The 14,641-nt window shown below is 46.9% G+C and overlaps 1 protein-coding gene across 1 annotated transcript in view; it reads left to right on the plus strand.

Moving 5' to 3' along the window:
• Positions 1-2,199: 2,199 nt before the first annotated feature.
• Positions 2,200-14,641, plus strand: part of HSD17B3 (hydroxysteroid 17-beta dehydrogenase 3) — a gene marked incomplete at its 5' end in the record, with an annotated part of 62,368 nt that continues 49,926 nt past the window's right edge. The window contains 3 exons of the mRNA XM_084898992.1: positions 2,200-2,353; positions 5,175-5,221; positions 12,696-12,771. Of these exons, the coding sequence (XP_084755118.1) occupies positions 2,200-2,353; positions 5,175-5,221; positions 12,696-12,771 (277 nt within the window). The remainder of the gene's footprint in view (positions 2,354-5,174; positions 5,222-12,695; positions 12,772-14,641) is intronic.

Consider the following 14,641-nt stretch of genomic DNA (forward strand, 5'->3'; position numbering starts at 1 on the left):
GATTGGGTATATACAAAGTAACAATGGACATTAAATGGTAGTAAATTTTATTATTAAATGTCATTAGAGAATATATGTAATTGGGGGTCCTTTAAATTAGTCTCTCTTTGTATGTATGTTTTCTATATTTTTCTTAATATAAATTTTTATAAGTGCAAAACTTTTAAAAGAAATTATAAAAATTTATTGAAGATATTAAGAAGCACTAAAAGGAGAGATATACCCTGCTTATAGGTTGGAAGACTCAATAGTGTGAAATAAATGCTAGTTCTCCTCCAGTTCAGCCCCAGTAGAACTGCCCCGGTGATTTCTGCAAGTTTTGCCAGCATTCCAGGGGGCACGTCCTGTCCCAGGCAGCAGTTCTGCTCACCAGCCTCCTCCTCCTCCCTGGGAACAGCTTCTCAGTGCAACCCAGAGAACCTCACCATCCAATTGGCTGCAACCACACCCCTCCAGTGAGGCCTGAACCGTCTTGAGTCCAGGGCCTCCTTCCAAGTTGATTTGTTCCTTAGATATTCACCTTCAGTCCTTGGATATTCTTTTTTTGTTGTCTTCTATGTCCTTGTAGTTGCAAATTCCTTATAAGTGTTAACAATTTTTTTATATTGTGTAGTCCCTGTTCATACTGTATGTGATTTGTGTCTTCTAAGTGGGGCTGATACACTCATAAAGGTAAAATTGAGCTTGTACATATGTAATTTGTGTGTGTGTGTGTGTACGTGTGTGTGTACGTGTGTGTGTGTGTGTGTGTGTGAGAGAGAGAGAGAGAGAGAGAGAGAGATAGAGGGAAAGAGAGAGAGAGAGAAAAAGAGAGCGAGAGAGAGAGAGAGAGGAACTGGCACATGTGTGGCAAGGACAAATACAACAATATTCATAGCCATGTTGTTTAGCACAATCTAAAACAGCAAATCCAACAGGAGACAGCTTGGCTGTGCGATGGGGGAGAGAGAGAAAAGTCAAAGGTATCTCCAAGGTCTTTAAGGTGAATAACTGGAAGGTACGAGTTGCTATCTCTTGAGGTAGGCAGGCTTGGCATTTGAAGATAGTATCAGAACTGGTTTTAGGTATATTATGAGGCATCCAAATGGAGGTGTCAAGCAGGCAGTGGGATATGCAAGTCTGGGTGACTAGCCTGAGTTGGTGTACATTTGGGGGAGTCCTCGGTATACAGAACCCCCACAGTCAAGAGGTTGGGTAATATCACAGACAAGGGTGACATTGGGCACGTCTCGGATGACTGCTGCGGTCTCACTCCCCCTGCCTCAGCCGTTACGCCCACCCTCTATCTCCACCGCCAGAAGGTCATCGTTCAGCACCCAGTGACCTTGTAAAAGCATAATTCCGATCTGGGACTTCCTTGTCTCAGCCTCTCCAATGGCTTCCTGTTGCTTCTGGACTGAAGCCCCAACTCCTCAGCAGTGGCTCTGGCTGGTCCTCACACCTCCACCGCTCGCCATTCTTCTCTCCGGTCCTCTGCAGACCGGCCCCTGCGGGGTTGTGTTCTTTGTTCCCCAGACTCATGGATCCTTCCCATTTCCCTGCATCTGCACCAGCTGCCCCTCCTGCCGGGAGGGGAAACCTCATCTTTCTCCGTTCCACCTTTTCATTGAAATTTCAGCTCCAAGGGCCCCTCTCTACAGAATTCCTTCCTGAACACTCTCTCTGGGCTACTTGGCCACTAGTCACCCTAGCAGGACACTCATAGCCCTTTTGATGGCACTGATGTCTGCCAGTCTGTTAGCTCCCTGCCTATCATCTGTCCCCCCCTTCGAGGCTCTCAGCGCCCCTGGGCAGCGGCCCCGGCTTCTCTCCATGGTCTGTCCCCAATGAGGGGGCTGCTGTGCCACCTGGCAGGCAGTCATACGTATTTTCTGAATAAACGTCTCACAGGACATTGCATTCTTTTTAGCTTCCAAATCAGGGAGAGAACCTTGAGCTGCCATTTTCATGTCGTCCACACTTTATCTCTCTTCACGTCCTTCCACTCCTTCACCAGCTCCCCCACGGTCACAAAAGCCCACAGTGCTCCAAAGATATTGGAAAGAATACTTTATTCCCAAGCCCGTGAGTCGGAGGATTGTGCAAAGAAGTCACTCTAATCTAAAGGTCCGCACACGGCGGAGCGCACCCAGGGACGCTAGGAGGTGGCTGACCGCCTCCCCAGCAGCTGCACCAGGAGGCCCGGCGCTGCGGGCGGCCATGTGGGCGGCCCTGGAGCACGTCTTCATCTCCGTGGGGCTGCTGGTGTGCCTGGTCTACCTGGCCAAGTGGGCGAGGTTCTGCAGATGTGTTTTCCTGCACTTCTGGAAAGTTCTGCCAAGGTCTTTCTTGAAGTCAATGGGACAGTGGGCAGGTAAAGAAAGTGCTCCGCCTCTTGGGTTTCTTTGTTCCTGCTTATTATTATTTGTGTCTCAACAGGCATTCTGCATCTTTTTCCTTTGAGCAAAGATGGAATTCCTTTGGGTGGTTTTAAGTTGGGTGGGGGAAGGGGGTGTCTAGAAAGCATGAGTAAAATTAGAACTGCTGGGCCGACAAGATGGGGTCTGCAGAGATTAGCTGGGTGTGTGTGTGTGTGTGTGGGGGGGGGGGGGCGGCGCTGTGTCCACCGCCCACGTGCTTGTCCGCGGTCCCCACTCTCTTCCTTGGGGAGTTTCTGATGACACAGTGTAAATGCTGCAAATGCTCCGCAGCCTCCTCTCCAGATTGCCAGGGGACCAGAGTGCCTCCATTTTTGTTACAGGGTGTTTCAATAGTCTGAAATCCAAATAGTTTTAATGCACTTTATTAAAAAAATTTTCTCTGAGCCCTTTTGGGAAGTGAGGGGGTTACAAAATCCAGGCCACAAAGATGGCTGTGGAGACACCTTTGGAAGACAGGAGCTGGGTCTGGTGTGTGTTAGGAGTAGGCTAATTGCTGCCTCCTCAGGGGCTTGTTCCTAGACTGCTGGGATGCCAGCCCATGTCTGGGTGTCAGGTAAAGAGCCAGAGGCTGTGGTTTCACATTACATTTCCAACTTGGGCACCAAGAAACCCAATGGCCCAGAAAAAAAATAATGTAAGCAGCTTTAGAAATACCATGCCAAGCTAAATAGGAGAAATCGTAAGCAACTTCACAGGGCTGCCTGATGAAACACAGGATTCTCAGTTACATTTGAATTTCAGATAAACAAGTAAATTTTTAGTGTGTGACATCCCAAATGCTGTGAGAGACATATTTATACTAAAGAAAATATTCTTTGTTTACCTGGAAATCAAATTGAACTGGGCATCTCGCCTTTTTATTTGCTAAATTGGCAATCCTACAACTTTAGCAATGGAAGAAGAAAAATTTACGATGTGAAAATTATTGGGAGTGGAAATGGGTTTTGAACGGTGGCATGTTCCATTTGTGAATGCTCCCTGGCTCCTGGGCTGCGCGCTGGGTCCATGAACTTGCGAGGCGCTCAACCTGGAGGGTCTGGACCCACATGCTCTGCTCTTACAGATGCAAGTGCCCAGGCCTGAGGGGGCTTCGAACTCTGTATAAGTGCTGCCCATCAGTTCTGGGCAAAGGCCCTCTAAGAACACTCACTCCAAAAAAGTTCACAGGAGACCAGACACTTAGCATTTGTTGACTCAAAAAACATAATCTTAACCTGTCTTTTGGATAGTGTTATAAGTAGCAGGAGTAAATGTTCTTGGGCATAGCCAGATATTGGGGAGATGATATAGCTCAAATAGTGTCGGGGAGGAGGGAGGAAGAGAAGACCTAGTTACTAGAGACTGAAATGTCAAGTCCTCGGGGCCCTGTGGTTGATTGGCTAATTATGTCAATGGTATGTCTTAATAGACTCGTGGCTGCAAAGTCAGCCACTCTGTGTTCAGATCCATCATCATCACTTTGGGCAGGATGACCTTGACCAAGTCAAGGATGTCCTCTCTCTAAGAATAACGATGGTCCCTACTTGTGGGCTTGTTTGGAATATTGAGATGAGGAATTTAAAACACTTGAGACAGTGCCTGGCAGAAAGGAAGCACTCGGTAGATGCCAGCCATTTACTGATGCCATTATCTTAATTGTAGTGCGGGCCCGGTCCTGGGTGATTTCTAATACCCCCGTAAGAGAGGGGAAGTGGTGAAGATAGCCCTGAGCGTGGTACTTCTAGTAAGGGGGACAGGTAACGGGCCTGGCTTCGGTTAGAAGTACCTGATTAAACAGATGGCACCGTTAGCAGTGACTGGCTCCGGGTGCCTCTGCCAGTGTGGTGCTGGGAGCGTGCACTGCTTGGTCTGCTCTCACCTACGGTGTTGGATACAAAGGATTAGAAGGCCCTACTGCTGGTTATATAGGAGTCAATAAGGCCACTGAGCACTGACTCTTTACGCCCCCTCCATGTTATTTCAGCCCCTTTTTGCATTTCTGTATTTTCCTTTGCTTAGCTCCCTGCCTTCCATGGGTGTTGATTGCGGTTGATCTGTGGGAGAGGAGAGGGGATGGGGGGGAGGGGCGGGCAGTGGAGGGGGAACGGGACTTTGGAGGAACCTTGAAATGTCCTTACAGTGACAGCTGGCTGTGGATAGAGAGATAGCAGGGTGCACTGCTTGCCCTTGATGAGTTAAGGCTTAGAAATGCCTAAGCCCTTATGGGGTCTGAAGGAACTGTTCCCTGGCTGGGGGGCTTTGTTTCATTGTGGAGTGGGTTTTCACGGCCTCACCAATCCCTCAAAAAGAATAAAAAGAAGTTTCATTGTGAACATTTAGTGAGGGAAGTCAGGGGCTGGAAACTTCCCAGTTGAGTGCTGCTTTGATATATATATATATATATATATATATATATATACACACACACACACACACACACACACATAATGTGTATATATATATGTATATATTTATAAATCAATGTTTTTATTGATTTCGGAGAGGGAGAGAGAGAGGTAGAAACACCAATGATGAAAGAGAATCATTGATTGGCTGCCTCCTGCAGCCCACAACCAGGGCATGTGCCCTTGACTGGAATCAAACCTGTGACCCTTCAGTCCACAGGCCTACACGCTATCCACTGAGCCAGACCAGCTAGGCCTGCTATGGAATAGTAAGTTATCTAGAGAGGTGGCCTGCAGGAAAACATGGCCAGCTAGAGAGAGGACTTGAAAGGTCAATTTTTCCCCTTGAAACCATTTCTGCTTTTCGCAGTGATCACCGGAGCCGGAGACGGGATTGGGAAAGCTTATTCATTTGAGGTGAGTTGTGTTCTTGACTTTCTCTGCCTCTTGTATTGAGCACATGATAAAGCAACAGACATTCATTATAAAGGAAAATATTTTCTGTAAAAAAGGAAATTTGAAAGTCTTAATCTCACTCCCTGGATACCTTTAAAAAAATGCAACGATATTCAAAGGTGGCAGTATCTCCCCTTGGGAGTTGTTTTACAAATATAGGGACATTGCTATTATCTAGTGTAATTGTACCACAAGCATCATATTCTTCAGCACAATTTCAAAAAAGTATAAACATCTTTTCTTTTATGTATCCTTTACATTATGGTTAGGGCATATATTGGTTTAAAACATTATTTGTGTAGGCAGAACATATTATCTATGACTTTAATTCCGAGAAGATTAATGGGCATTAAAACTATGATATAAAGAGAGGATCTGATAGGGCCGAGTCACTGGAATATTAGTGACTTTTAGTATTTCTCTCCAGGCTTCTCATTGCTCTTCAGATAGATTGATAGTTCAATTGACTGATTGATTGATTGATTGATAGACAGATACCTAGGGAATAGATGGGTACCTTTCAAAATACTTTCATAGCATACACAGTCTTACATGCTATTATTAATGTATTGTTACAAATTCCATTTATAAAGTATTGCTTCCTGGAATTCCCATGTATTTTATTTCTTACTAGTATTATTACACTGAACAATATGAAATACAAAAGAAGAAACAGAACCTTAGGGATTATGAGGATGGCAGTTAAAAGATCAGTGACACCTTAAAAGTAGAATCAAATGCACTTGTGTTGTGAAAACTACATCTTACAGCAATGCGGTACCCAAGTGTTTTCTTGTCCCTGAAGCCTTCACCGTGACAGATGCTGAGCCGCCTGTGTGAGAAGCCAGTGCAAGGCGTATGGGCGGCACTTGGTAGACACTTTTGGGACTTTAACAAACCTAAACTCTTCCAGTTAGAAAAGCTCCTGGTGCTGGTCTTTTGGGACTGCCCTGCCCCATCCTTTATCCTCTGGTGATAAGTTCTTGGGCACAGACATCCTGCTTCAGCTCTTTGCTTCTATCCTAACAGCTTTCTGATGGCCAGTGGTGCTCAACGCTCAGCAGGTGTGTTGAGGTTGGGGAGACTGTTCAGCAACCACTTTCCAAAGTCTTGTGTCTTCCACTCCACAAATCAGAAGGAAAATTTTTCTAGCTGTTTGCATTAAAGCTGTACCACCTTTTATATAACCATTTCCACCTTATACCAGGTTTCTGGAAAGGGCCTCATCCCTCATCCAAAAAATCCACGGCCTCCCCTCTCAGTTCTCTGCATTGCCAAGAAATGTAGGTCCTTTATGATTTTCCAGATTCCTTCCTCAAATTCATGCTGATTTGGCCTGCTTGTGGTCCCCTTGATGGCTTGAGACTCAGATACTTGACTTTCTGTGGAGGAGACCTGTATGGATGCTCTCCTCATCATTCATTTTCTTTACTGTTTCCAAAAGCATTGGCCTGCGGGTCAGATGCTGTGGGTCCAGCCCTCACTCTGGCACTCACTGTCTGGTGACTTTGACAAGTTACCCATTTCTGGGCTTCTAGTCTTTACCAGCACAAGTGACACCTAAGAGCCTTCAAGTTGTAAATTCTGTTTCTATCCTAGACTAATTCTTGCTTTGCTCTTCTCCTTGTGTTACCCTTTCCTTTGTTCTCTTTTGTTCTTTCCTAAGGCTGTTAGACAGTGTTCTGGACTTCCTACCTCCCCTTCATGCAGGCTTTTCTCCTTCCAGTAGCCTGATAAGTGCTACTCCAAGGAGAACAGTGCGGAGACTGGGATACTGTGGACTGTGATGTGATGTCTAGGAGCCCCAAATTGGAAAGCGGTTAGACATCTTTGTGTCAAACCCTGCCTTCCATGCTCCCTGCGGGATCTCCACAGCAATAAGCTGGAGGTGATGGCAATCCCACTGGGCTTTTTAAAGGTTAAATGGGAACATGGATGGTGATGAGGAGGAGGTCCTTTGCATGGAGTAAGCTCTTCAAGGTTAGCCACTGCTATTATTGGGTGTTTAAACTGTTTTCTTTACCACATATTCCTTAAAAAAAAAAAAAAAGGAGGAGGAAATGGACTGTACTTACCATATTTTTAATCTTTCCATTGTTCTTCCTCCCTGATGCTCCAAGAGTCTTTCTTTAAACACACACACACACACACACACACACACACACACACACACATAAAACAAAAGGGCAATTATGCTAATTAGACTGGGCATCTTCCCAACATCATTCTGGACATCCTTCTTGATAAAACTGAGGCCAGAGGGAAGCCAGCTTGGGTCCCGGTGCCTGTGGGCAGCCAGAGGAGGGAAGCCCAGGTCCTGGGTGCCAGAGGGAAGCCAGTACAGCAGCAGTGGGAAGGAAGGCCTACTTTGCACAAATCTTCGTGCATCCGGCCTCTAGTACATATATATTTCAGAGAGGTGGGAAGAGGAAGAAGGAAGAAAGAGATAGGAACATCAATGATGAGAGAGAATCATTGATTGGCTGCCTTTTGCCCACGCCACACTGGGGATCCAACCCACAACCGGGTACGTGCCCCTCACTAGGGACTGAGCCGTGACCTCTTGGTTCTTAGGTTGATGCTCAACCACTGAGCCATGCAGGCCAGGCCCAAGAATCTTTTGTTATTTCCTTTCTATTAAGAGAATGTCTTCAGCTAAAGAAAAGTCTGCTGGTGACAAATTCTCTTCGTTTTCCTTCAAGAGAGAATGTCTTGACTTCCTCTTTGTTCCTGAAGGATACTTTTGCTGGATAATTTATGGTTGATAGTTCTTTCTTTCAGCACTTGCAAAATGTGGTGCCACTCACTTCTGGCCTCATAGTCTCTGATGAGTCTGATGTCATTCCAGTTGTTTTTGCCCTTTAAGGAAGGTGTTGTTTTTCTCTCTCACGGTTTTGAAGATTTTTTTCTTTGTCTTCAGTTTAGTTATGAAGTTGCTTGGTGTGAATTTATTTGGGTTTATCTTGTTTGAGGTTCTCATAGCCTCTTGAATATGTAAGTTTACATCTTTTCACAAAGTTGGAAAATTTTCATTCAGTATATCTTTAAATAGTTTTCCTGCCTTCCCCTCTTCTGATTACAATGACATGGATGTTAGATCTTTATTATAAGTGTCCGAGATGCTATTCATTTTTTTTTCTTAGTGATTTTTCTCTGTTGTTTTTATGGTTAATTTCTATTGTTTTATTGGCTGAGAGTTTATTGCTTCTTTGTATTACAAATCTTTGACTTGATTCTTGCATTCCTCTAGTCTGCTGTTAGGTCTCTGTATAATATTTTTTATTTCAATCAGTGCATGTTTAATTTCTAGTTGGCCCTTTTTCATATCCTCAAGGGTCTCACTAAATTTATCGGCTTTTCTAGGAAATTTTTGAAAAACCTTATAACCGTGGTTTTGAACTCTATATCCAGTCGTTCGTTTTCCTCCATTTCTTTTGTTTATGATCTGTTTATTTGTCTCCACATTTTTGCTGCTTCCCTGAGTTGGTAGGGTAGCTTTGTGTGCTAGGTGTCCTATATGGCCCAGTGGGTTGGCCTCCCAATTACGTGAGGTGGACACTCTTCGTGCTCCCCTTTGTGGACTGTGTGTATACGCTTTTCGTAGTTAAGTCTTGATTGTTGTTGGTATCACTGGGAGGAATTGACCTCCAGGCCAATTGGCTGTGAAGATCAGCTGTGTCAATGTCAGGAGAACTTCTGTGCTGTCAGTCCTCTCTTATAGGCGCTCCTCCAGACCTCTGCCTTTCTTGGCTCCCCTGAGTTTGCACCTGACAGTCCAGAATCCCCCCCGTAAAGCCAAGGTCCCCAGGGTCTCGCCTGGAACTGGAGTTCAGTGCAGTTAGAACTGGGGTTTAGCGTAGTCAAGAGCTTTTGTCTCCTTCCCACTAGAGAAAGCCAGTGGCACACAGCAGTTAGTCTTCTCTGCGCGCACTCGTGTGTGCGCCTGCAGACCTCTGCCTTTTGCGGCTCCCCTGAGTTTCTCCCTGACAGTCTGCAGTCAGAACTGGGGTTCAGCACAGTCAGAAGTTTTTGTCTCCTTCCCACTAGAAAAAGCCAGCCAGGCACTCAGCTGCCTGTGCGTGTGTCTCTGTACCTCAGCCTTTTGCCGCTCCTCTGATTCTTCGTCAGTGGCCTTGTTATTTAAATAATAAACAGGTTAATGAAACAGGACAGATGGACCAGAAACAGACCCATGTACTTATGAAAATTTTGCATGTGACTAAGTTAGCATTCAAATCAGGAAAGAATGGCCAAATAAAAAAATGTTGAGACAATTAGCCACCCATTTTGAAAAAATAATGCTAGATGATTTCAACCTCACACCATTTAAAAAATAAATGACAGAAAAAGCAGCCATGTAGGTTGATTTGTGTAACATAAATAAATAAATAAACAAATGACAACATCCAAGCACACTATGAAGAGTTGTAGGAAAATCTACTTATATTCTTGAGTTAAAAAAAATCATAAAGAAAAAAATTTAAAAACCTAAGGAAATAGCCACAAACTTGATAACATTAAAATTAACATATCATGTATGCCAAGACACCATAATCAAAGGAGAAACACTTGTTACATATACAGTAGGCAAATAATTATTACCCAGAATATATATATTTATATAAAACCCTCATACAAAGTTGTAAAGAAATGCTTAAAACCCAGTAGAAGGATGGTCAAAAGGTATATACTAGTATTTCACACATAAACATACATAAAGACACTCAGTCCCACTGTAATTAGAAAAATTAAAATTAAAACACTTAAAGGATATTTTTTGACCACTAGATTAAACAATTTTGAAAAGTTTGTTAATATAAACTATTGGCCAGAGAGTAAAGAAATAGCTATAATTGTATTTTTGATGGTACAGTTTGAAGAGAGGACATTTGGGTAATACTACTAAAATTTAAAAAGCATATACCCTTTGACACAACAATTCCACTTCTTGTCTATCTACTCTAGGAATTAATTCACTTGTATATACAAGGAGCTCTATAGAAAGGTTTTCTTTTCTTTTTTTTTTTTTAAATATATATTTTATTGATTTTTCACAGAGAGGAAGAGAGATGGATAGAGAGTTAGAAACATCGATGAGAGAGAATCATCGATCAGCTGCCTCTTGCACACCTCCTACTGGGGATGTGCCCGCAACCAAGGTACATGCCCTTGACTGGAATCGAACCTGGGACCTTTCAGTCCGCAGGCCGACGCTCTATCCACTGAGCCAAACCTGTCCCAGCATATAGAAAGGTTTTCTTTGTAGCAGTATTGGTAATAAGAAAACTTGACAACAACTTACATACTCACCCATGTGAACTATAAGCACTGGGAAGCAATAAAAAGGGTCATGTGCCTCAGTGTGGATGGATGTGGAAATAGGTCCCATGCTCAGGGATGACACAACATGATGTTAAAAGGATAGCCATTTGTAAAGTGTGCAAAGAAAGAAAGCCCACAATACACATTTACTTCTGTATGTGCTTATATGTGTGTGTAGATGCTGAGATAAAGTTAGGAAGGATCAACGCCAAACTCCAGGCAGGGAGAGCCTGTGGTGGCCTGAGGGAGGCCTTCTACAATGAGAATGCACTGGTGTATTCAATAGTATGACTCACTAAATCGAATCAGAAAAATATGTAAACACTGAGGCTTCCACCCCAGGGATTTTTATCTGGATGGCTTTGGTAGGAATTGGTGTTTTTTGACATCTTCCTGGGTCATTCTGAGACCATTGGCTTGAACATGGAATTATTGGTTATTGTAGACCCTATAGTATAGTCTTTAATTCAGCTTCTTATGTTTCCTATGACATGTGGCTCCTCATTGAAATGCTGGCATAGGGCGCGCTTTGACCACATACAAACTAAAACCGGGATGATATAGAGAAGGTGAGCCTGGGCCTGTGCAAGGGTGACATGCAAATTCATGAAACATCCCATACCTTTGTCAACATGGAACATTTTCTGTTGTGTATTGAAACGTGGGGTTCGGGGTACAGACTTTGTCTTGTCTGACGAAGATGAAGAAAAAATCCATAGACTAATGGATTTCTTTAATAAAAAAGTAGAAGTTTATTGGAAGCATTTACAAACTCTATCTGAGCAGAGGTGTCCCAAAGGGGAACCCCTGGGGAGGGACCCCCAGATTGAAAAGTCTGTGCTTTCTCTCTCTTTTAAAAAAAATAAATCCCTCCTCCTGTCCCTTTGTCTCCGGTTTATATATGCTGCGGTTCTTTGAACCTGACCCTTTATAGTTGGACCTTTCATTAATTTAGGGCCCCCATGCTTTCCTCATTGGTGATTTTGTTACACAGTATCAGCTTCAAAGGCCAAAGCCCAGTGGTGCCCCCTCTTCCTCTCCCCTTATCTTGTAACATTCCTCTATTCTCTGTGAAAATATGTTTCCTTCTTTCCATTATCCTGTGACTTTTCTATATCCTCAGTGAATATGTCTTCCTCCCTCTTTATCCTGTGCTAGATGATTGTGGCATTTCTCTGTCCTTTTTATATGAAAGGTAAGCATTTTGGCACCTCCATGCTGCTCAGGTCAGGGCTGCTTTTGATCTACCTTAAATTGCTTTAATTGCTCATCCTTCCCATCTGCATTCCTCCCCCATGGACCTTCTGTATTCCCTAATTCTGCCTATTGTGTCCCTAGAACTCCTTTCAGTATAATTTCCCACAATTTAAAAAGTAACAGTATAAACCACTTACTTAAAACCATAGAGAAAGATTCTAATGAACTGGGTCCTTTGTCGCTAACTCATCAGTCTGTTTGCACGATCATTCGTTTTCCTTCTGTCTTGAGACAAAGCTCTAATTTTCCTCGCGTGTAGCATTGTTTGGTGCGAGGCCCACGTTAATGCAAGCCATTCCCATCCCGTGACCCTCGGCCCCCAGGAGTCCGGGCAGTATCTCTTCCGAAGAGAATTCCTTGCGGACCTCAGGGAAGCATGCACTCACGCTCCAGCTGGGAGCCAGAGAGCAGGTGAAAGGGCGCAGGGCATGAGCGTGTCTGTAAAGTGAACCACAAGGAGGTCCTTGTGAGCAGGAAGCAGCTCAGAAGATGCTGCAGGAATTGGGTCTTCATGGAGCCATGCTGCCCGCAGCCCGGCATGTGACTTATAGGATAGGGTCTTCCACACCCCGATATCCAGCACCCATCTGCGCTCAAGCAGTCCCGATGAGAGGGCGCCAGGCTGTGCGTCTGTTCAGAAGGGAAAGTGGACTAGTTCCTCGCGGGTCACAAACACACGCAGGATTATGGCACGTTTAGCCTGGCCCAGGGCAGTGGTTTTGCTCATAGCCCAGAAATGTCTGCACATTTAAACCCAGGAAAAGCAAGCGCCTCACCTAGCGATGCCTCAACTCACCTTTAATCAAGCCTTCCTGTCTGCTGATTGTCCTGGTCTCTTTTGGTTTTCCCATCCCAGCTGGCAAGACAAGGCCTCAATGTTGTGCTGATCAGCCGGACGCTGGGAAAACTACAGGCTATTGCCATGGAGATTGGTGAGTGGCCCAAGGAGTGAGGGAAGTGTCTGTGGAGCCCCATGGCCAGGACGGCTCTGGTCCTGCCTTCAGAGGCTCCACCAGCATCCCTGTACCCGCTCCCTGGAGCCTGGGGCAGGCCCTTGTGCCCAGGCTGTTAGGGGGAGGCTGTGCCCAGGCTGTTAGGGGAGGCTGTGCCCAGGCTGTTAGGGGAGGCTGTGTGCAGGCTGTTAGGGGAGGCTGTGTGCAGGCTGTTAGGGGAGGCTGTGTGCAGGCTGTTCGGGGAGGCTGTGCCCAGGCTGTTAGGGGAGGCTGTGTGCAGGCTGTTAGGGGAGGCTGTGTGCAGGCTGTTAGGGGAGGCTGTGTGCAGGCTGTTAGGGGAGGCTGTGCCCAGGCTGTTAGGGGAGGCTGTGCCCAGGCTGTTAGGGGAGGCTGTGCCCAGGCTGTTAGGGGAGGCTGTGCCCAGGCTGTTAGGGGAGGCTGTGTGCAGGCTGTTAGGGGAGGCTGTGCCCAGGCTGTTAGGGGAGGCTGTGTGCAGGCTGTTAGGGGAGGCTGTGCCCAGGCTGTTAGGGGAGGCTGTGCCCAGGCTGTTAGGGGAGGCTGTGCCCAGGCTGTTAGGGGAGGCTGTGTGCAGGCTGTTAGGGGAGGCTGTGTGCAGGCTGTTAGGGGAGGCTGTGTGCAGGCTGTTAGGGGAGGCTGTGCCCAGGCTGTTAGGGGAGGCTGTGTGCAGGCTGTTAGGGGAGGCTGTGTGCAGGCTGTTAGGGGAGGCTGTGTGCAGGCTGTTAGGGGAGGCTGTGCCCAGGCTGTTAGGGGAGGCTGTGTGCAGGCTGTTAGGGGAGGCTGTGCCCAGGCTGTTAGGGGAGGCTGTGTGCAGGCTGTTAGGGGAGGCTGTGTGCAGGCTGTTAGGGGAGGCTGTGCCCAGGCTGTTAGGGGAGGCTGTGTGCAGGCTGTTAGGGGAGGCTGTGTGCAGGCTGTTAGGGGAGGCTGTGCCCAGGCTGTTAGGGGAGGCTGTGTGCAGGCTGTTAGGGGAGGCTGTGCCCAGGCTGTTAGGGGAGGCTGTGTGCAGGCTGTTAGGGGAGGCTGTGCCCAGGCTGTTAGGGGAGGCTGTGTGCAGGCTGTTAGGGGAGGCTGTGCCCAGGCTGTTAGGGGAGGCTGTGCCCAGGCTGTTAGGGGAGGCTGTGTGCAGGCTGTTAGGGGAGGCTGTGCCCAGGCTGTTAGGGGAGGCTGTGTGCAGGCTGTTAGGGGAGGCTGTGTGCAGGCTGTTAGGGGAGGCTGTGTGCAGGCTGTTAGGGGAGGCTGTGTGCAGGCTGTTAGGGGAGGCTGTGTGCAGGCTGTTAGGGGAGGCTGTGCCCAGGCTGTTCGGGGAGGCTGTGCCCAGGCTGTTAGGGGAGGCTGTGTGCAGGCTGTTAGGGGAGGCTGTGCCCAGGCTGTTAGGGGAGGCTGTGCCCAGGCTGTTAGGGGAGGCTGTGTGCAGGCTGTTAGGGGAGGCTGTGTGCAGGCTGTTAGGGGAGGCTGTGCCCAGGCTGTTAGGGGAGGCTGTGTGCAGGCTGTTAGGGGAGGCTGTGTGCAGGCTGTTAGGGGAGGCTGTGTGCAGGCTGTTAGGGGAGGCTGTGTGCAGGCTGTTAGGGGAGGCTGTGCCCAGGCTGTTAGGGGAGGCTGTGCCCAGGCTGTTAGGGGAGGCTGTGCCCAGGCTGTTAGGGGAGGCTGTGCCCAGGCTGTTAGGGGAGGCTGTGTGCAGGCTGTTCGGGGAGGCTGTGTGCAGGCTGTTAGGGGAGGCTGTGTGCAGGCTGTTCGGGGAGGCTGTGCCCAGGCTGTTAGGGGAGGCTGTGCCCAGGCTGTTAGGGGAGGCTGTGCCCAGGCTGTTAGGGGAGGCTGTGCCCAGGCTGTTAGG

The sequence above is a fragment of the Pipistrellus hanaki genome (assembly GCF_964339955.1).
Source record: "Pipistrellus hanaki genome assembly, chromosome: 11".
Taxonomy (NCBI): domain Eukaryota; kingdom Metazoa; phylum Chordata; class Mammalia; order Chiroptera; family Vespertilionidae; genus Pipistrellus; species Pipistrellus hanaki.